The sequence below is a fragment of the Anopheles stephensi genome, chromosome 2, assembly GCF_013141755.1.
Source record: "Anopheles stephensi strain Indian chromosome 2, UCI_ANSTEP_V1.0, whole genome shotgun sequence".
NCBI classification, from domain to species: domain Eukaryota; kingdom Metazoa; phylum Arthropoda; class Insecta; order Diptera; family Culicidae; genus Anopheles; species Anopheles stephensi.
Genome location: NC_050202.1, coordinates 54,114,968 through 54,138,170, shown reverse-complemented (window position 1 = coordinate 54,138,170; position 23,203 = coordinate 54,114,968). Strand labels below are relative to the sequence as shown.

At 42.8% G+C, this 23,203-nt stretch overlaps 1 protein-coding gene across 7 annotated transcripts in view; it reads left to right on the top strand.

The window, feature by feature from the left end:
* The window catches only part of LOC118502758 (disheveled-associated activator of morphogenesis 1), a 94,270-nt gene that overhangs the window by 16,651 nt on the left and 54,416 nt on the right, over window positions 1-23,203 (top strand). For 4 of the 7 annotated variants that reach the window (XM_036035333.1, XM_036035334.1, XM_036035336.1 and 1 more), the window contains one exon: window positions 8,650-8,849. Coding sequence is in view for 3 of the 7 variants with exons in the window: in XM_036035332.1 (XP_035891225.1) it covers window positions 18,113-18,160 (48 nt within the window). In the remaining 4 variants the exon portion in view is untranslated. Of the gene's footprint in view, window positions 1-8,649; window positions 8,850-16,242; window positions 16,602-17,869; window positions 18,161-23,203 lie in introns of those variants that run through there. The other 3 variants (XM_036035332.1, XM_036035331.1, XM_036035330.1) reach the window with 3 other exon arrangements.

The following is a 23,203-nucleotide window of genomic DNA, read 5'->3' as shown; positions in this document are numbered from 1 at the left end:
GGCTTGGCACCATGACGACCAAGTTCGCGCGTTGCATCACACACAACCACACTGTGTCCTCTTCCCCCGTTGGAGGCGGGGGAGGCGTCCATGGGGACTTAGAATTCAATTTGCTGGATGGCTGAACCGTGTAACACAACTCTCGCCAGTCACAACACCAGCGATGGCTAGTGAAATGGTTGGGAAAGGAATTTTAGTGTGTGCTTGCTACATCGCATCACTTCTATTGGTTCTGCTGCTGCTGTTTATTGTTCTTAATACATTTCTTATACAACGCGTAGCTGGATGAAGACGTTAGGTTAACGATCTCCCGTGCACTGTAGTGCACACAGTGAAGGAAACGCAAAGTGTTTGTTCACAGTTCAACAACAGTAATCCACCCAATAAACCGCAAATGAATGCTCTAAAGTGCTATCGAGAAATTGAGGAAAGCACTTCGAATGAAATCGTGATCGTAGCAGCAGCTGCAAAAACTCGATCGCTGGACCACCTGGAGAGCCTTTTCTGGCAATTGGAGATGAAGCTCCAGTCACAATGAATAAATAAGAAAACGGAAACGCAAATTCATGCTCACTCCATAACGCTGAGATGTCGTCATTCGGAGCAGCTCAAACTTGAGTTCCCGATGGGTGGTCGCGAAACATCACAATATTACCAGGACTTATTCTGATAAGGACGGAAGATGCAGGACATTCACCCATATTATGCTTACAGTTTTTGAGAGTCATATTTTGGGATGAAGTTAACATCTTCAGGAATCCTCTGCAGAATTTTTATGGAAGGAAAGTGAATACGATGATCAATATTTTCTACCAAATCTTGAGTACACTTTATCACCTAACTGCATGCACCAGCACAATGCAACACAGAGTTATTTAGATGATGTTGCGCAAATTGTGTTGAGCGCAAGATGCAACAATGTCCGGCCCATCTCCGCTCAGAAAACCGGAACATTGTGTGACAGGGCGAGGGCAATGGGCGGCCATAAAACCTACGGGTTTATGGATACGCCTACGTCACTTAACGGCACCATCGGTGGCGGGGCCGTGCTTCAGATTTCTTCGGTCTGAGAACTTAATCCCTCTAGCCACAACGAGTGATGCAGACGATCGCCAAGAATCGGAATGCTACTGCTCTTACATTGATTGGTTGGAACAGTGATTTTTTAGCACCAATTTTATTGGACCAAACGCCCCAGAGAGACTTGTGGACATTCTGACACCCGACATTCCACAGTCGGGCCTTTCAGTGGCCGTCTCTCGATTATGATCTCAAGTCATACAAACAAGGGGAACACGCAACACGATCGCATATTTACGTTCCTGGTGTCTTCTACCGGGCGATCGAGAGCGGGAACAAGCGGGAAGAGGATCCAATCAATTGGCAAATAACTCTCGGCGTGTGCTCGGTGGTGTGTGCCTCGCCCAAGACGCCGGACAGAAGAAAGGAAGCAAAGCAGAAGCGAAACATACACACAAAATCGTTACAAATTTGAATCCCGTCACGGATCGATTAGCGTTCAACGAAGCGTTTCAGCTGCCTCGGTAGTGGTTGTTGCAATGCTGATCTTGCAAATACCAGGCGCCCCCGGTAAAAGGCCTGCATGTATCTCTCTCGCTCTGACATTGGCGGTTTGCCTCACTCGGAAGGCAACGCAATTGGTACAATTTATCATCCTTACTGGCAAACCGTACAAAACCCAATGTTTCCCAACTTACAGGGAAGCAGTACGTTGAGCCAATTGAAGTCAACCACTCCATGGTAGGTTCAACCGGATGATCCACAGTACAAGAGTCGGCATAAGGTATTTATTGAAGTTTGAAGTTTTTGAAAACTGATTTGATCATAACCATAACTTACGGTTCGCCCATCACCCCCGCGGAACGTCAGGAAAGCGCACGATGCCGTCTAAGATGGCGTATGGTGCTCCTTACGCAACGATCTATTGTTTTGTTTTGTCTGCCCATCTCCCGACATCCCATCTCGCGATCGGGTTTAATTCGCCACCACTACTATTTGCCGCAGTGTGTCTTCTAATCACAACATCCCGAGCAGTCTCTTGGTCTGTGATGATGTGACCACACAGTGTCGGGCGTTGTAACGGGCGTTGCAGCGATCATCACTGCATTTGCATATTTATTCCCTATGACCTGGGCAGTTAACATCGAACGCGTGCTCGATCCTACGCCCCTTCGTTGACACGTGCTTACAATCAACGTAAAACCCACCGTCTGAGGTCATTCGTCGAGGTTATTTTAATAAATTTAACTTTTGAATAACCCACACCAGACAGACCGGGAGACGCGCGAAATGCATCAAAAGCAACATGTGAAGACGCAAAATGTCCACCAACACATGCAATTTCTACGATGAGAGTGGATTTAAAGCACCTATGACAATAAACTATGATTACTATTTTTAAGATGGTTGGTCACACCTACAACTTCAATCGTTTCGGTATAAGCTGGAGTTTCAAATGTACTACCCATACGCACATGCAGATCATGCGTTAAAATCTAAACTATGACGGAAGATGTACAGTGGTGGTCACTGGAATATGTCCATCTGATAAAGCAACGTTTAACATAAAATATTTTTTGTGTTTCGTTCATTGAATCTACAAGTTAGTTTCTTAAAATTTTGCTTAAAATGTAAGGTTCAATTTAAATTATGATAAAATATTTTGATTCAAAACACAATCCTAGTAAGATTCTTAATGTTTTTTTCACATAATATTGTTTACATATAAATATCTACAGATAAATTGTTTAAGACAGCTTGCTAGATACCATCCTTCCTCACTTCTTGGTGCTGTTTATTTGTTCATTGTAACGATCAATCCATATTTTCATGTAAAACATGTAAAACACAGCTCTATGTATAAGTCTATGAGTTCTTGTCCTATGAAATGGTTTTTTTTATACATTATTTAGGTAACGTTTCCCACAGGATATGATGAATATTTCAAGGATAATAAGGATAACATGATATTATCGACATTTGTTTAGATATTTTACACAGTTAAATAAGTAAAACGAATTTATAAATATAATTTAAAGGTGTTTTTTCTCTATTTGGTAATTGTTTCACTTCAATTAAATTAAACATTTTGTGTTCAACCTTTTTTTTCTAAGAATTTGTTGCTTCTACTAAACAAATTCTTATTAAAAAACGATCGCTTATAACTTTAGCATTTTTAGCATCAAATTGAATGAATTCGATGCTGCTGAGCTTACATAAATTCTGACCTCATACACAAGAACACCTTATAGTACTACATCGAGAAGCCTTTCTGACTTATTTGGTTTGATATTGTTCGTGGTCAGCCCTGGTTACTGGGAGATAAGCTAGGGATCTAGGGAGATTTTTGCAAGTAATATTATGCATTTTTCTATTTATTTTTAATTCGTTTTAAATGTTTTTTTTTCCTATGTTGACTCCCCCACCGATTTTCATCTGAGCTACCGATTTTTTAATTAAAAAGAACATTAAAAATAAAATAAAAAATGGTAATTCATACCTTCAGTCTTATTTCGCTGACCATCACTGTACGGAGACCTACTAATGCTTTATTTGTTTTTCTCCATTAAAGAGTCTATTTTTCAATTTCTGTACCTAAATCAGTATCAGTGTTTGCAAATACAGCCTGAATCATTATCATCATTATTAAGCTCCAATGTTTTAAGATTTTTTAAATTAAATAGCTACATGAAAAAGTTTAATCTTAACTACACGCCACATGTTTCCCGGTCATCCGAAACTCACAGTCTACATACAGTTTTAATTCTAATTAAAACGAAACGCAATCAGTATCAAAAGGGAGTGGTTAATTTTCACCAATAAGCCACAAATTGGATAGCTCACTAGCTGGCACGTTCCACCCAAACAAAACCATCACCATCGCATCCATTGCACGGCTCTACGCGGTTGTCATTCAAAACCAGACACCGCAAACATTGTTCCATTTCATTACCACCGAACACAATCGTCCGCGTGTTTGAATTTGTGTGTCATTTTTTTGTTTTGTTTTAAATTTTTGTTTTTCACATCCGTTCCATTTCCGATGGCCGATTCCTGCCGCTGGGGGAACCCACTTTTCCTAACCCAACCACCAAACAATCTAAACACTTTCGATTCGATCACCCCGAATGCGTTTGTCCCCGAAAAAAGTGATGTACGCGTGTGACGCTTTTAAACAAATAGCCGATGTCTAAACCAAAATGAGAGGGGGGGGGGGTTCGAGATGGAAGCAGCTGTCCGTGGCCGTGAAGCAACGCGTGCCAGTGTAGATGGAAATTCAAAATTTCACATTCACATTACCCCTGCCGAGCATTGAACATTGGAATCGATGATTGTGTTTGGAGGAGTTTGGCTTCCTTGGAACCGCTCGATCGGTTTTGATGGCCCCCGCACTAAGATGACACTTGTGTCGAAAAAAGGTGGCGCGCGTAGTCAGCAAACCTGCAACGGAGTAGCAAACAAAACACAGAAGAACACTGTTTTCTTTCCGCGTTTATTGATTTTCTCTCTCACTGTTTACACTGCTTCCATTGGAGATACTTTTCAGGCTAATTTGTATGACATTCACGGTCATTGGAGCGGGCGACGGGGTTTTTGCCGGTGGAATAAATCAAAATCCGAACCGATCGAGCTTCCGATCACCGTTCAAGGCGGCTCCTCGACGTCTCTGACGACTTTCGCTTCGCACCAACCATTAATATTCGCCCCGGTCGCCATGTTGAGCCAAACTAAACCGACACATTTGGGTAAACCGATGACGGTTTTACGTTCGTTCCGGGAACGGGACAGTTTCCAATCGGACTGTAATTTTACATCAATTCCCTCTCCACCCTCTGGTACGTACGCAATTTGTCCGGCATGAGGTTTATGAGGGAGTTTCACGCTGCACTAAATGTCAAGTGACATAGTTTGCGTTTGTTTTTGTGTTTTGTTGTGTCTGGCCTGTGCGCGGCCTTTTTTTATTGTGATTGAACGCAACCAATAAAGTGAGGCTAGTGACACGGTGGCCCACTGCCAGGGTCGGGCACGATCGAAACCACACCCTGCCCATAAATCAAGCCTCCCATTAATTGCCAGTAAAACACGTCAACGGAGACGGGAGGAGAGCGGAAGAGTATGCATGGATGGGGCAGCGGAATCCATTTCGAGCACGATTAGCTGTGATCCATGATTTATGTTGCGAACCAGGCAACTTTGGTGATCGGTGAAAATTGGGAGGGTTTTCGGAGAAATGTAGATAAACGCTTTCGACTTTCGCACGTGTTTGAAGATATGGATACCAGCTATTAGTGACATATGATTTGAATTTTATATGTCGCTCGTGTAACTGCTTTGATATTATGAGGATAATAGTATCATAACGAAAAATCTGTTGTGTACAGCCAGCTGTAGAATTTTACAGAAAATTTACTGTGACTTTGATACCTGAGCGAAGAAATTAGTTGGTAATAGTGACACACATCCTGATGACCGATAATAGCAGTTCTCCTTATTCTTGGCTTAATGGCTCGCCTTTTCTGGCTTACTAGAATTATTGATGCCATGTAAGTTGGGTAGTCAGACAGGACTCACTACGGAAGAACGGCCTGGACGGTGTTTTAACCAAGGTCCGACCGTGTGATACCCAGCGCCGCTGTCAAAGGGGACAAATTTCGGCCTACCTACACGTTACACAACTCTTCAAAAGCAGGCAATATTGATAAGGAAACCCGAGGTCTTTTCACGTTGTGGCTTTATCGTTGTGACAGTGAATCTAAATTACCCATAACAATTTGTCTGAGTTTTTAACAGCTGAAGTATTTGATAATTCTTTAGATAAAAAAAAAGCTCCAAGGAAACTATCACAAAAAATTATCACAGTTAATCTAGGTTCTAGGTCTGCGTGTTGTAATGCACAGGTCTAGATCCAGATCTCAGAACATTCGTCGAGGCGTTGATATCCTTCACAATATGGATTTTAGTATACACAGCTCACCGACCATGTCCGAGACAACTTTGTCCATGTAACGATCAATCAGAATAAACAGCAGGTACTTGGAGGGTAAAATCGTTGGGATTAAGGGCACTTGGTCGATCGAAAAGACTACGAACTGAGCTCAGCAGCGTCAAATAGTGATTTTTTTAAGGAAACCTCTTCCGGAGGACCTGATCCAATCGTGCTGTAGCCAAGACGGAGCCGTAACTGATGTCCAAGAACCCAAAATAATCTGAGCAAATACCCTAGGTCCCAGACCGACTATTTTTATAACTATTATGAAATTATTACTGTAGAGTAAAATATTCAATAGAAATTGTAAGTGATGACTTCAAATTTAACATTCACACCCCTGCGAAAATATTAACCATTTAATTCTAATTCCATACACTAGCAGACAAATGGTAACGAAACATGACGTCAGTGCGTCTCTCTTGTCAGCAATTGTCCTCGTAAATAATGACTCTAACCGAAGAAACATTTTCAATACTCTCGCCCATTAAAAAATATCATCCTCATCCAGGGAAACGTGACAATATATTCATCATTCCATTCAGATTTTCCATGAAATGGAACATGGATGGATCCTATTTTTAGCACAGCTCTCCGCTTGTCATCTGTTACACGAGAGCCGCTCCAGAACCAGAAGCAATCCTCGATCCGGTCTCCAATTTCGCATCATCTTGCTTTGCAGCAGCTTCGATTCATTAGCATAGTGTTCTCCACTTCCAACGCTAAATATGGATAAGCAAACAGAAGCACTGAAATAAAAGATGATACATCCACAGACCGGGATGAGATGATAGATGAGACAACAGACAGCATGGAAAAAATAACACCACAATGACATAAAACCTTTCGCTGTTACTTTATCGAACAGTGAACCATTCGCCGCCTGTCTTTCCTTTAGGGCTGTTTTTCAATTGTCTTAAGAGAACATAACTCCCACCGCCGCCCTGCTTAGTTGTGCTTCTCCACCAAGCAATAGCTTCCTCGATGCAGTCTCCGACCTTATGTTTATGATTTTTACGTGTAAAGAATCATCAGGTTTATCATATTACTGCCTCCCTCATATTCTGCCTTCCAGTTGTTGTTCCAATTCACTGCCGTTCTCCACACCATTCTATTTGTAATGCCCTTTTTTTGTCTGCTGTTGTATCTCCACAAAATGTAGAACGGGAAATCAAAAGTGCACGCTCGTCGCGAGCATAATTCCGAAATGTCACGTTCCGCTGCCAGTCTGCAGCAAACGGGTTGCATTCAATGCATTCTCTTGCCGGCATCCAAGCTGGATTATGGGGATGAGGTTGGTTCTGGAAGGGATGGGAAAACCAGGTAATGGGAGAAATATCAAGTTGATGCGCAGCGATGGGAAGCACCACCCCGGGTGGTGGGGTAGAAATGAAAGAACGACCGCAATATATGGGTGAACTGGATTTGCAAAAAAAGAAGAAGCTAAGCATAAACCATTACACTACTCTACACAACAAAAAAAACACGACAACAGACGATCTCAATGGAGAAGCGTTACGGTTGCATTTTTTCTTGTGTTCTTGTGTGATCTCTTTTGTTTTGCTTTGTATTTTTCCCCCCGGTCATATGTGTATCGTAGCTAAAGGTTGTGGCCATAACGGGGTCGTTTTCCAGGGTAAAGCACCCTCCAAATAGAAGACGGCAAAGGTAACGGAATTAAAGGGCGATGAATGTGAATTATTTTTCTTTTATTTTAATGCTCAATGCATTTTTTAAGCGTATCAAGAATAAGTTTTTTGGACAGCTAATAATACAGGTGATAATTAAGAATAAGATTATCATACGGCATGGTCCCTTTGTAGTCGCTTATATTACCGGTTTGTGTCACTTGAGTCAAACGGTCAGGTAGCCGAAATGATAGCGGCATCAGTCTTCACACGGGCAGGAGCGTGTTATCGAATCTCATCCAGACCGCTCCCCTATTGTAAGAACTGATTTTCCAGCTACGTGAGGTTAAATGGCAGGAATGGCCTATAACGATCCCGGCGATAAGGCGAAAACGGCGCCTATCTACATACAGCAGGACCGGGGTTCAAATCCCTTTCGGACCGTTATTCCGTAGTGAGCACTGACTATCCAACTAAGTGGTTTCAATAAGTCTTGTAAGCCAGAAATGAAAGGCATAACCTATAAGAGGTCATTAGGCCTAGAAAAGAGAGAGAGAGACCTACAAGCGGGGTCGTTAAGCGAAGAAGATTTGTCACTTGAGTAAACCTCAATCAGTTATGCTACCTTTGGGAATCTGCTTTCCATGAAGCTATTAGATCAAATTATTCCTGAGGTATATGACTGAATTAATTTTATTTTCTTCTCTATTACAGATTGCTCCAGATAGAACCAGAGCTGTTCTACATTGCTTCAGGCACTGTCAGTGTGTGCATATCAAATGTTCTTGTGCAGTTGCAGTCTGTTGCATTGAGTTTTAACGTGCAGTCCCAAATCAACTGCTGATCGCATCACAATAAACCTATCAGCTCCAAGATATATTCAGAAGAAATATTTACGAATAATGTGTTCTAGTGATAATAGTTTTAAAGTGTTTTGTTTATCTCTTTTTTAATCTTCATGTGTTGTGAGTTCAGTAAAGTCTAATTGTTTTGATATTTCGTTTTCGCCAAAAGGTTCTAGTCAAGTCAAACAATGAGTGTTAAGTGGAATAAAACCGTGTGTGTGTTTGAGTGGAAGCTAAAAGTGATTAAAAGATACATCAGATCAGTTAAATAAGAAAAACAAAAGAACGGCAAACCAAAACCAAACCCCCAGTGCACCAAAGAGTTGAAAACGGGAGCCTACATTGACTGGATACCTTCAGCCTTAAAAGGTAAGTCAATACACTTTTGCTACCGTTTCTCCCACAAGCTGGCTTGCGTAAGTAGAATCAAATTTCGCACTCTCGCACACCCTAATCTCGTAAAGCGCATAATTTAAGCGTGTCAATATTATTAAAAATGCATACTAGAAAAAAGGCATTCGTGGTAGAAAGTAAACAGCTTTAATATGTTTCGATCACCAGTCACGGGAGTCGAATCGGTCGTCGAAAGTTCGTACCGCATATCTTGTGTTTTCATATGCGCCTTATGTTTTCACCTTTCGAACTCGTTGCGAAAATATATTTTTAGGCGCGAACCTTACCTTCTGCAGATGTGTTAAATCATCATCCACGGATGATCCGATCGCCCGGTTCGCTAAATGGGGGTCCGATCGCCAACCGACGCTCGTAAAACTTTTCGAATCCACGGTTTACCGTCGGACCGGACATCCTGCTGCGAGAGAGCGTGCTACCCTTTTTCAGTATTTTTTTGTTGCGAATGAAGGAATTTTTGGACGATTATTTATGATTCGCGACTCGATGTGCTTCACGGCAGAAAGCGACATCTCTCGCTTCCTTTTTTACGTTTCTCCACGCAGCGAGGACACAGCGTGGCTGAACTTTTGCTCTTATTTAAATCCTTGGTCGAAATGGTTTTACGACTCGAGCAAGAAAGGGAAATTACAATCATAAAAATCCCACCATACGATTCGGTGGTGAAATTGATGTTGGGAAAAGCTATTAGTGAAAGAAATGCGCGTGATATGGATTTTTTTTTTGTGTGGACTTACCTTTGGCTGAGCTTTGTCCGGAAGGCTTTTAAAGATGTGAGGCTGAAAAGATAGTAAGAGGATTGTCATTTTAGTGGACATATAAGTTCTTTAAAGGATTTCTCTAAATCTAATAAATATATTTAATAAAGCTCAACATAAATGGACGATCGATGGAACAGCAATCGAATGATATAGCCAATACGGATTTCATTATTCATCATTCAAGTTGCGTTTAAAAATTGACATCTCATCCCCTTGTGCCTAAACAAACACCATCCAATCAACTGATTTCGCATTCAATTCATTCCACTACGCTCCGTTGTTGGATCCTTTGTCGATCGTCGATCGAGTTCCGATCGTGTCAGTTACGTTTGCATTCCGGCGCGAAAGGACACGGATTGAATTATCATAGAATTGACCAGACATCCCCGTCCGTTACGCTCCGAAAAGACACATTTGCTGTCACTGGCGAATGAAATGATCGTAGCACTATAGGGTGCTCTGGCACCCTTCAGGTGCGCACGGTTTCCCGATTTCGGGGCTCGGGAACCGGACTCAATTAAACAGACGTACACAAACCGAGGCACAACGGTTTCCAGGCAGCCGTTCGTTTTGCGAACTGCCAAACGTCATCTTTACGTAATCTCGCAAATGAGAGAAAGTAGCCTGGACACACACACACATATGGTCGGACGTTTCGCACCTCACACTCAACCCCGGGATCAACGCAACATCCAGTTCGCGAGATATAAATTCCATCGCTGGGTGTACTTACCCGTACGACGGCACCACCCTATAGAAGCCTGTTGGGCCTGCTGCGTCTGCGATTTTTGGCGCGCGCGCGCGCTCGAGAGGGTAACCAGGGATCCCTCTAAACTGGATCCCTCCACGGACAAGCGACAAGCAAATCTGCAATCTCATCCAGGAGATCTGTTTTTTTTTCTTCTTTTGGTTTCGCTTTTGCACTGATCGTAAGAGTCACTGTGGAGAAGGAAACGTTTCGGGCCGACTCCAATGACATCCATTTATCAAAATATTTACGATCGGTGGGTATGCGCGCGCGCGCGGTGGGTATCTAATGCGCAAGCACAGCTCTCTGACTGGCGGGTTCAAACCCCCCTTAAACGATCGTCCACCAAATTGGCCCCTGGCCGATAGACGGTGACAATAGGGCGGGTGCGCCTGGATGGATGGATGGCGGGTGGAAGGCTGGCAGAGTCTGGGCAGATCGGTCGGTGTCTGGAACTTTGCCCACGCACGTTGTGAATGTGAATGAAAATCCTTCAAGAGAAATCCGTTCCAGGGCCGTTCAAGTTGTGAGGAGCCGTAGAGGCACGAAGAGAACGAGGGAAAACAAAACATTTTTTTTTTTTTGCAGATAGCCGAAAGCAGGATCGGGAGAAAACCATCGAAATGCGGTGAGATAACGAATCGGAAGAATTGATTTGGCGTCCGTCCGTTCCCGCGTGACTGCTACAAGTGGGCAAACTGATCGGGACTCCGCTCTGGTCTGACTTGCCCGAGTAGCAGTAGCAGTTGTGGTCGAAAGCGAAAGTCGTCCTCTTCGGAATCCCGGCCTGTTGGTGCACGAGATGCTGGACCCTATATCTCAAGCGGGTGGGAAAAATGGTTGAAAATAAACAAGCAAAAAGAACATTGACCCGTGAAGGTACGACGATTCGATGTCGTGATCTGCAGAAGTTAAGCGACAGGGTGAAGGATTTATATCCGGTGCAGTGGATAGTATGTCCTTTTTTTTGCGCTTCTTGTTGTTGCTCTGTGCTCTTTTGTGCCTCATCGGAAACGGAACGCACAACCGAACCCTCGACCAAACCCTTACTCGTCAACGGGGGGTAGGAAAGTAGGTGAAGCGGAGGAGAATGATTTCAACTTTCGTTCGATTTGGCAAGTGACTGCACATTCCAACAGTTGTGGTCAAGCGATTGACACATTTGCCGAAAATATTATTTTAGCAAGCAAACTTACTCGAGTCTTTCGTTCAAGAAGTTTTCTACAAAAATGTTAACCGTCGATCTTGAATGGTCTTACGGAAATTTACTGACGCGACCTGTTTCTAAGACTTTGCGATTAGTTGCAACTCCGTCTTAGGCACAGAATCTTTGCATAAAGACCTCCGATTAAAGTTTGCCCAATAATTCCCCAGGTCGCTCCTGAGATCTCTTGTGAAGCTCTGCAGACAACAACCTCTACGCTCATTTTAGAGCTGTTCTTTTTGGAGCTGCTCAGACACGGTCAGCGAATCCTGTATGATAATAGCCACCTCTTATGGGATATCTCCTACTGTTAAGAAGACTCCTACTGATCCAACCTCTGGGTTTAAGATCCATAAAGACTAGCTGGAGGAAGTCTCGGATGTACCAATCAGTTTCCACTACATCCGAGAAGTCCTACAACAATTGTTGGTGTCTTGAATTTGTCCCAGTTGTATTGTGTCCTTCTCTAGAACGGTGAAGATATTGTAAAATTGGTAGGAATTGGGATCGGTCACAACGAAGAGCTTCAGTTTATCCAATTTTCTTAGTTCGTTCAAGGATAAGCATCAGGACTCAAAATTCGAACAACTCTTCGATTGTAGTCCCTCGACTGTTTTGACCACAGCTGTACCAAGCCAACTGATATCATAGTAATATAATCTCTGTACATAAGAGCGAGAGAGACCACGAGTGGTTGGATAGATCCTTAGGACACAGGCCACGTGCGTAATGTTCGTTCCAATTTTAGGATTTTAAGGGACGAACAGCACTCTAAAGCACTCTGCACAACGTTAACCATTCGAAATGCCATTCTATTTCGCATTCCGTTTTGTTCGTACGACACTGTAGTGCACACGACTCCCTCGGTCGCCCTAGTCATCGATGCACTTGGCAGGCATCGAAACGCGAAAGAGAAAACAAAAGAAATACAGCAAGAAACAAACCAAAAATCCTACACCATCGGGAGAAAGTTTCACCGAGTGTTGCCAAGACGAGCCGTTGTCCAGAAATCAACAAAACACACACACGACAAAAAAACAACACCCGTCCAACATCCCCGAAACCCAACGTTTCGTCACGGTCGCATTCGCTAGTCGGCAGGAGCGTTCCCGGTTTCGATCCCGGTTCGAATGTGCCGGGTGTTGGTGGTGCTGGATGCTGTCGTTCTGCACCGCAGAGAAAGAGACTTTTATGGTGCAACTCCGACCCCGGTTGACAGTTGTGCTGTGCATCGTAAGTGCAGGTGATTATATTTACCTCCGGAGAAGGAGGTAGTGTGCTTGTTCCTTGCGCTCCCGATGTACTTCTCCGGCAACCAATAATGGGTAGACAGTGAAACACGTAAAACACAACAGTAACAGACGAGAGATGAATTTTCGCTCCATTCGTGACCATTATGGCGTTGGGACTGGGAGTCGAATATTTAGCCATTATTTGTCCTGCCCCAGCAGTGGAACTTCGGATGGTATTTGGTGGTACTCAAGACATTCCAAAGCGTAGCGTTACACTAACCATCTACTAGCCATCTCCAACAATCCGCTCGTCCCTCTTTGGTACTCGCAGCCGAACCGTGAACCTCTAATGCTATAAAATCAAACATAACCGTATTTTCTTCCCATTTGATGAGGCTTCGTGACGTTTTGTGCTGCACGATGCAATTCATTTTATTGCGCACATCTCATTCAGACTGTCCTGAATTTTGTCGATCGATTCGACCAATTAGCTAAACACAGTGCTTTTAGAAAACGATGGACGTATAACCGTGAAGACCTTCTCTACTTTCCTGACGTTCGAAACATTACCAAACTGATAAGCATACCTTTGCTGCCCATTCCTTGCAGCAACCACTTACATCGTAATTGAATCTCTCACAGAATGCTATCATTACTGCAGCCGATCTTACTGTCGTAAATTATTCACCTCGCAACGCCTCACTTTCATCCGCCATATTTACCATGAGCATGCGTTTTGCAACTGCTGACCCTTTACTTCTTATAAGATTTTATTTATGCTTCCGAAGCTGATGTCACTTCCATTTTTGAGCTCTACAAAGTGAATTGCGCTATACGACTCGCGATCAGGGAAAATGGAGTTGAATTTCCAATCACTAACAAAGGGCATTCCCTTTCTGTTTTACAGATCGTACCCAGCGGTAACAAAACTGAGCTCGTTGAAAGTTGAATTTTGTGATCTGATTAAGTAAACTCAAACCCTCGTTGCGTGATGCACACGATTGGGTGACACGTGGGTCCCAATTTGTTTGTTTGTTTGCTCCAAGATGTCCAATGCTGATAAATTCACTTCGCTAGACATGGCGGCCATCATACCACGCTTTCGGCACTTTTTGTAAGGTTCATTTTGATGATCTATTGTTACCGGTGATTGGGCTTCGGTGATATTCATCTGTGCGTCTTATTTTAAAAATTAGATGACATTGTTTGGCTTAAAAATGAAAACATCATCGGTAAAGTAAGATTTTCATCCAAGCAAATCTGAATGCCATCCGGGGAGTTGAACGAGAGCATAAGTTTTAATGCAGTTAATTCCTTCGCTCGGTAGGAAAAAATAATTATTCACTGCTTTTAAGAGCCTTATCGCACTACTCTCAACTCGCCCAGCCTGGCGAGCCCACAATAAATCATTCTCGCACAGTGATGACGCGTTGATGCAATCAGTTTCTGTACGGCTCTGTACGGTCGTGACACGATGATCATCGTATTCCACACTTCTCCCTTTAGCATCGCGCCGACCAAAACCATTAATGTGCAGGATGTTACAGCCCGGCACACTCAAACGCCAATCGAAACAACGATCATCAAGTACCGAGGCGTTAACGAGTAGTAGTGTGTCACCAGATTTTACCATGCCGATGTGCTACCAACCGATTGCTTATCGGGCGGTCCTTCATTCCATCTTCTGCTTTCGGCGCGTTGTTGTGTCGCGCAGTGCGTTTGTGAAAGACTTTCCATTTTCCTTGCTTTCAACCCTGAGCCTGATGGGAAACAGTATCGTTATGCTCCGAAATCGAAGAAAACAATCCCAGGACCGTAGTTAACCTTCCGTTTGGTGAGTTGGCAGGATTAAGATTTCTCACGGTTTACTGAGGTTTTGCGCAACCGAGATCATGGCAAGCAGCGAAGAAAGGCAAGCAATTAGCGAACCAGGGAGAGTATTCCTGCTTATTGCATCCATAAGCAAATGAGTTCTGACGCAGTTTTGACTGAATGACCGAAGCGTTAAGCTCGTCGCACTAGGGATGGAAGTTGTATGAGGAGAGAATCATATGATGCAATGAGTAAAGATTAAATCATCAAAAGTATTCGAAGATGTTGAAAAGGTTACCCAATGCCAGGTTCTTTGAAATTGATAGTTAAATTATAATTGGCCTAATCAAGGACAAGCTGTAAATTTGAATATTTTTAATTTTCAAACGTCTAGCTTGTTGGAGAGTTCATGAACCTATCGAATTTTTATTTTTCATATAAATCGTGAGGGACGATCTAGCCGCGACTGCTAACAATAATATTTTAATATATTAATAATAAATGATTCACTCATGGAAAAGTGGTACAACAACTATAGCAATTAAATATTTAGTTAAGTAGAAGGTTAATTAAAAATATTGGACAGCCTATTTTCGATTTGTTTGTCGGACTGATTTATAATAACAAAACAAACAAGAGTCTTTGGCTCATTAGACTTCATTCGTGGTTCGCTCGGGCTGGATAGAGTTAAGAGGTGAACTCAATTTACATCTGTTGTTGAGTCGTAAATTGTGTTCAGTAATTTTTCATACATTTTTTTCAAAAAACTACTATTTTATATTCCATAAAACTTTCAAATAATGCCCTTTTTACAACTGATTCTTGTTTTTTTTTTTACGAAAATTTCACTTTAAAGCTTTTTTTATTTTTTTATTTATACAATTTGAATTTTTTTTTTATTAATATATAGATAGTTTGATTTTTTTTAATATGTGTTGCTCAATGTATCAAGGGAATAATAATTGTTTTCATGATTTATTACTGATATTTTATTTATTTTTATTTACCCATTAATTGAACTATGTTTTGAAGTCTCGTAATAACATTTGTGACCTTAAAGCTGTATTTTATTTCTTATTTATTCGCTTTAAAAATATAAAAAAATCCTGATAGTTTATCATTGTTAGACACATGTTTCTAAATGTGTTAAAGGTTTTTATTTTTTATTTAAAATCATTAAAATATTTTCTAATTTCAATATTTAAATTGTTTTTAAAGTTTATCATTAAACTAAACTTATTTATCCCAACTTTTTCAACTATTGTTATATTTTAATTCGTTCTTTGGATACACTTTGCAAATAGTTATAAATTCACATGCTTACGCTCAAAGAGGCTGTAAACAAAACTGCATCAAACGCCGCCGCTCTCTGCGTGAGTTCCAACCATGCGGTTGAGTTCCAACCACGCGAGATGCATGCGGCGGCTTGCGATCGCTCGCACTCTTCCCTACCCAGCATGAGTGCCCAGCGCGAAAGAGAGTGAGTGCCCGAGATCGTTCGCGTTCGAAGTTCACCTGTCCCAGAGCGGTGGTTTCGCGCAAAACAACCGTTTTCCAACCTAGCGCACACGCAACACGGTTCGTGCGCTACATTCGGTTGTTTTCCGTTGCGCGGTTCGCATCACAAAAGCGCAACACAGCTCGCGCGCGCGCGCGTACCAATTGCGACGAGCCTTTTGTCGGATTGTTGTTGTTTTTTTTTCCCCCGCAAAACAGTACCAACAGCAGACTAATATCGGTGCATCGGAGTGAAGACAGACAAGCACACGTCACGATGCAGCAGCAGTAGAAGTGAAGTGAAGTCCTTTTTCTTAGGGAAAGGATATCCTATGTGTGGAATAGTTGTGAATAGTGTTTTAAAAAATGTATAGTGAACCAAAGTGAGAGAAAAGAAAAAAAAAATCTACTAGCATAAGATCTATGGAGTGGCGCATCGTAAATCGTATGCAAATGGTGAGAGAGCTTACGAAACAGTTACCGCAGCTAAATGTTATCAGCTGAGTTGTGATACCGGATACGGTGCGACAGTAACGCCCGGCTGTATGATTTGCATGTTTGTTTGCCAATTTATGTTCATGCAGCGATCGCTCACAGGACGAGGTCCTCCGCACATGTGAACACAAGTGTATTACTGAAATTTGAAACCACACCAAACGCTAGAAAGAAAGTTCAACCAGCGGTACAACGCAACCATCGACAGCGCTTAAGCAGCTGATGCTTGGTGCCGTATTTTCCGTGCCGAGCGGAAAGCGAAGACGAAAGCAGCGCATCTACATACAAATCGTATATGCACACACACACACACCCCGGATCGGAACGAAAGTAAAAGTCCAAAAACCGGAGCTAATCCTCCAGACGCACCGCCATCACCAAAAACCGGAATGCCTGTGTACCGATCTGGACGGCCAGTTTCGGTCCCTGGTGTAGGCTACGTCCCTGAGCGCCGAGCGACGGAGACTTGAGACGGGAAACGCAAATCTCAATAAAACACGCGGACGACGCCACATCGATATTGGGCAGCGATTTAAGAAAAACGGGGCCTATTTTTTCTTGCTGTCGAGTGTCTCAACCCTATGCTGTGTGTGTGTTGTTATCGATAATCGATAGACTTGCCTTGGTTGTCGTCGCTTTGATCGTCATCATCTGGCAACTGTCATCTGGCGTTGCTTGGTGAACGGTTAAGTAACGGAAAGAGGCTCGACAACTTTGAGGGCGAGTTTTACGGTTGTTGCTGTTGTTGCGGTAATGTGCGCACACCCTATTGTGTCCCTGGCCAAGATGTTCGATACATTGTTTGGGGACGCCCTTCAAAAAAATGTACACACAAACCCCTAAGCCCATGTAACCAAATCTTGAAGTGACGTTTGAGTGTTTGGGAGAAATAGATAGAAAACTCGCCCCGAACAACGAGGAAACGGTTCAATAAGGCTGAAAGCAAAAGCTAAAATTCAGCAGATAAAACGGTTTAGTAGCGATTGCCGGTTGCCAATTTCTAACCGGAAGCTGTGTGCGCGATTATGTCGCCGTGATCGTTGCAAGGCGTTTGTCTCTCTATCGCTTCTAATTTTCTTCCAATTCCCGACCGGAACCGAACACAGGGGAGCTAAAATAGTCGTTACGTCGTTGGTGTTATTTTTTCCATTAGCTCGTTTTGGTGTGCAATTGTGGTGTTTTTTATCGTTTTCGATTTGTTTCTTTTCTTCTTACGATTCACGCTTAAGTGTAGCAAGTGAACCAATGAGTACGCGACAACAGTATAGCATTTAAGGTTGGTGATTAGTGTGCGCTGAAACATAGTTTAATTGCGACAAATTGTAATTGTAGTCGCGTGATCGTTTGCAAAGTGCAACTTTACACACACACATAAGAAAGAAGTGAGAAGTTTCAGTTCTATCGGGTGGAAAAAAGAAATTTCGTTACCGAAGCGCGGTTATCCGGCAGAAACCAAATCAAACAGATTCGTCATGTGCAGCAAAAATAATTTCAACGTTATAATGGAGAAAATCAATACGGTAGGTAATAATGGTGTTGGTGGCTTAAAATTTACTTTATTCAAATTCTCCAATTGTTTTGAGAGATTTTTAAGAATTTTAAAGATATCGTTGGATCGGATCCTAGAAATTGCGGAACTTTAGGAAAAAATAAGAGTGATAGTGATGTTTGGGACAATATCCGGTGGCAGATCTCCACACGGCAGGACCGGGGATCAAATCCCATCCAGACCGCTAGCTCTTGGGAACCGCCTGTCGCAGGAAGTGAGACACGGCAGGCCGAGACCTTTCAAGGTTGTAGTGCCAAGGAAGAAGCAGATAGTAAACCTCAAAGTCCTGAAGTGATAACTGACTGAAATGGTCTTGAAGAGCTGTTTAAAGTAAACTTCAACGATATATCAATTTGGCTATTTTATTTCAGAATTGCTCAGTAGCTCCTCTAAGTCATTAAACGTCAGCCATCTTCTTGGAAAGATTGACAACACTCCTAAGCTAATATGGCGCTGATCTCTTAGAGTCTCTCTCTACTATAATGTCCCAAAATATATCAAATGGGGCCAAAATATATATCATTTTGAATATCTCTTCTTCAGGCAATTATCTGATTGCATCTAATCCTCGTTTGATAGGGCCTGCTCCAAATCTTCTATCTAAGAGCTTTCTTATAACTAACTTATAGAACCTATAAGCCACTTCTAGCTAGCCAGACAGGTCGAGTGAAATAATTAAACCAGATTGACATTTGCAGTTCGAACGATAAAAAAAATTCAATTATTGCAAAACTAGCTTCAATTCAAAAAAGGCATCAAAGCCCATACCGATACACAACACAAATCAAGTGATCGATCGATAAGCATCGCCGTTGACCTTTTCAGGCGGTGCTACGAAACCAAACCCAGTACATTTCCTCATGATCGACATTGCGGTACAACGAATTTGTTGATTCCTGTTTACCAGCCAAAGCTCATTCGTAACTGTCCCGAAAACACTTGTTCACTCAGTGAGCCTCCCAGCACGAACAGTTATAAAGCATTAGCTGCCTCACAACAACAACAACAGTTCCCTCGATCGGATTAACTCGATCTCCCATTGCACACGACCACCTCAACAGCTCTGGGAGAATACCGAACGTTTGCAACTGCAGCTTAAAAGTTCACCGCGATCTGTCGACGCCCGGTGCATCCGTGAAGCGACCCGAAACCGGGACGCACACGATCACGTCTAGCTCCCACGTGCTCCCACAAAGCTGGGCTTGGTAGATTGAACCGTCAAGTCAAGCAGAGCGAAAGGGAATCGTCGACGAAAGAGCCCGAGATTACGAAGCATTTTTTTGCGCGCTCCCTTTCCGTTTTGCTCGAACGAAAAACGTCCAACGGAGCTGTTGCGGACTCGAGAAATGCCAGCCCAACCCTTCTACTGCAAACCCTACTAAGCTCGCTGCAGGTCAGGAAAGCGGTTTGGCGAAATATGGCCCCACAAGCACACAAGAATGGGGTGGCTGGTGTTGCGCAGCCTCAGAAACACCTGTCAAGAGGATATCGCAAAAAAGCCAAACCTGCCCGGAGTATCGTAGCGGCAGTTGGAACGATCCTCTATTGCGTTACAGTTTTCAGCCGCTATTTCTGGCGGTATAAATGTTTTTCTTTTTTTGTGCTTTGCTTTCCCGCACTTCTGTGCCACGGAAAGATTCCTTCGGCAAAAAAGGAGCTGAAGACTGCTGACAGCTGCCGTGGCGTGGCACGCGGCTCGCAGGAAGATAAGAAGCTGGGATAAAAAGTTTTACAATCGTACGCGCGTCTCGGTGTTGCAACGCGTAACGAGCGAGTAATTTATTACGATCACCCAACGCATGCCTGGAATCATGGATTAGTAGAATTGCATGATCGTATCGCATTCTTTCCCGATAGTGATCGATACTCTCTCAAGAAACCTACTCCGTCCAAAGCTACACACACCCACCCATGAAAAGCTGCTTTTGCTGGTGCCGTTTCTCTGTTTTGTTTTGGATTTTCAGCCAACTTTATGAAACCGCAGGCGCGTGTGAGTGTGGCTGTTGTAACGGAGCTTGTAGAGTTATTATCCGCAGCAGAAAATGATCTCGACGGTATTTCCCACATGGCGCTCGCTGAAGGTGGTGGAGAAGAACCTCCACATGAATTTAGCCAGCGTTACACCCCAACACAAGCACCGTTAGTAATTTTCGTTCGCTTATTTGTTTTATCGGCAACGAAACGTTTGTTTTTTTTTTTCACCGGTTTTCCAGTTTTCTTGCCCGAAACAGTGTATCTGCTTTAACTAGTTTTTCCTGCACATCTTGACCTATCTCGGCTCGAGCTCCGGATAAAGTTTGCAATTCTGTTGTTGGTTTGGCCTCTAATGGGAGTCTCATGTATCTTTGGCCGTCTCTTCACTGAGCGTAAAGAAGTGCGTCGAGTGACCAAGGTCCCGTTTTGTATGTACTCTCCCCCAAAAGAAGGGGTTTTTCATTTGCTTCAAGCTTTTTATCAAGCTTTGAAAAGCTAATAAACATATTTTAAACCAATTCCATGCCTTTTAAGAATCACTCGTCCATCGGAAGCATCTTGTAAGCGATCTCTCTCGAGCACATTTTGCACCGGAACAGATATGGCCTGAAATGGGCAAACGCGAAAGCGTGCTTAACGTGCAGCAACGGTAATAAAACAAAGCACACATTTTCGGATGTTATGCTGCCCTCTTGTCTAGATTTGCTAAATCCTACCCCCTAGGAGGTAACCGCACGCTACAGTGGATTTGAATAACGCTTTTTTCGGTAAAAAAAAGTAGGTCACTGTGCTGTATGCACCTGTCGCATCGCATGAATGATTAATTGTTTCTTAATTTAAACAAAGCACTCAAAGTTCCGCGACTAATCCAAGTGACATTGACTGAAGAAAAAAAAACACAAGGAAAGGATTATTAGCTTATTAGATCTCATAATGATTTTGAAGAGTAAAAACGCAAAGCATAAAGTCGGTGAAGCAAATGACGGGTTTCTTTATTGTCGCTAAAAATAAATAGAAGCAAATTTCGGTTAATTGTTCTTCCTACTACTTTTCTCCGCTTTTCCGTAAATATTGCAAAAAAATATGGCCAGGAAATTGTTATCGGAACCAATACGCGGTAGCTTGATCGTAGCCTCACTTCCTCCAACACTTCCTCGACGAAGGAATCATTTTAATTCGTCCAACACACACACCTGAACAGCCGGAATTCGTGGTTCGATAGTCACCGTTCAATATGAAGACGACAACCAAAAAACGCCATGCAACATTTGCTGCGCTTCCTAATGTGGCCGCCGTCAAAAAAATCGGTTTCCGTTGTTCCTCGTACATCGTCCAGCAGTCATTGCTACCCAATCGCTCGATCGACAATCGAACGTAGTAAGGTTGTAAGCTAATGTTTCCCTCACCTCGCTCATCAGGGAAGCGAGCAAGCCATATTCAAAACTCCAACCAAGAACTGCAGTCGAGAAATGAAACACGTGTTGTAAAACATGCCACCACCACGCGGTCGCTTTCTTCTGGTTTTGTGTACGATGTTCTTAAGCCTTTTTTTAAGCTGACGGCCAACCACTCCAAGCCGCGCGTGGTGGTTGGGCAAGGTGTTTCGTTCGCCTGTTTGTGGCGGCAGGTGCAACCGGCGGAACGGCATGCCAAAATCCATTACCGGTTTGGCGATCGTGCACGCATCCGAACATGGGACGGAAGGTCGTAAGCGATGGTGGAAAGTTTTTTTTTCTGTCAAGTTGGGGGTTTTGTGAGTGATGTGGCGGATTGATCTTTTAATTTCATGTTGAAAATGATTTTATGTGTCAATCAGTCGACGATTGGTAGGTTAAATATGGCGAGATGATATTGGTCCGGCAAATCAGTCTAGATGATCTGGTGTGATCAATGTTCTTGAAGGTTGAATTGGGATTGTTTTTATAGCTCTTTAAGATCAATGGTGATGTTCATGTAGGTATCTGCGACCATAATTCAAACTAATTATCCATATCAATTTTGGAAAAGTTAACTCCACTATAGCTGAGGTACTCAGGAGTTAAGGTATATATCTTTATCTTATTAGAGTACTTTATGAAGCAGAAGAGGCTGTTTGAAGTTATTTCAGAGGATAAACTTAACTTATTATCAGGCGAAGCGCATGTCGCTTTGTGGTCTTGGCCAAATGGAACAATCCACGATACCTCTCCCGGTCTGGCGCCATCACTCTATCTCAATTTGGACCTCCTCGGTCCACAAGGACGGGCCAAAAAGGACTTTACGAACTGGGTCGTCCAGTGCCGTTTCATGACATGTCCAGCACACTGGATCCTAGCGAGTCTAATTCGTAGCACAATGGTGAGAACACCGTACAGCTCGTAGACCTCGTCATTCTCGTTCGTCCTATGGGACCAAACATGATTATGAGCATCTTCGTCTCGAAAGTGGCTAAGAGGGATTTGTCAGTTTTGGACTATAAATGGAGTCCATGTGTTAGATGCTTATGTAAATACTGTCCCACTATAAATATTCTGAACAGTCCCAGCTTCATCCATTGCGATATGTACTTAGAGTGGAGAAGTTTTGAGTTTAGGACTAATATTTCACGCCTCCTTGACTTAATTTACCCGTAGCTGGATAGTCAGACCTGCACCAGTTAGTACAGCCCCAACATATATACTACTGACATAATTTTTGCATTTTTTTAAAACAAAAGTCGTTCGTTTCAATTTAGAGTCTGTAGTACGCTGTCATTGTCAATATATTTAATATTTCAAACTGGGCCATTAGGTTGTTCTGAACTGACAAACTAAAACCTTGTGTCATTGGACAAAACTAACTAGCGTCCGACCCTTGACAAGAGGGAGTCTTTTATGTCATTTCAATAAACGTGACCCACGTTACCTATCTTCTCTCGATGTCTAACAACTCGAACAGCGTTTGTACAGAACCAAGAATACCATACCACCGGAGCAATTTGTTCTCTTGTCACCTTGTAATGAAAACCGAAACAACCATCATTACCATCCGAACCGAGCAGACTGTAGTGCATTCAGACCAA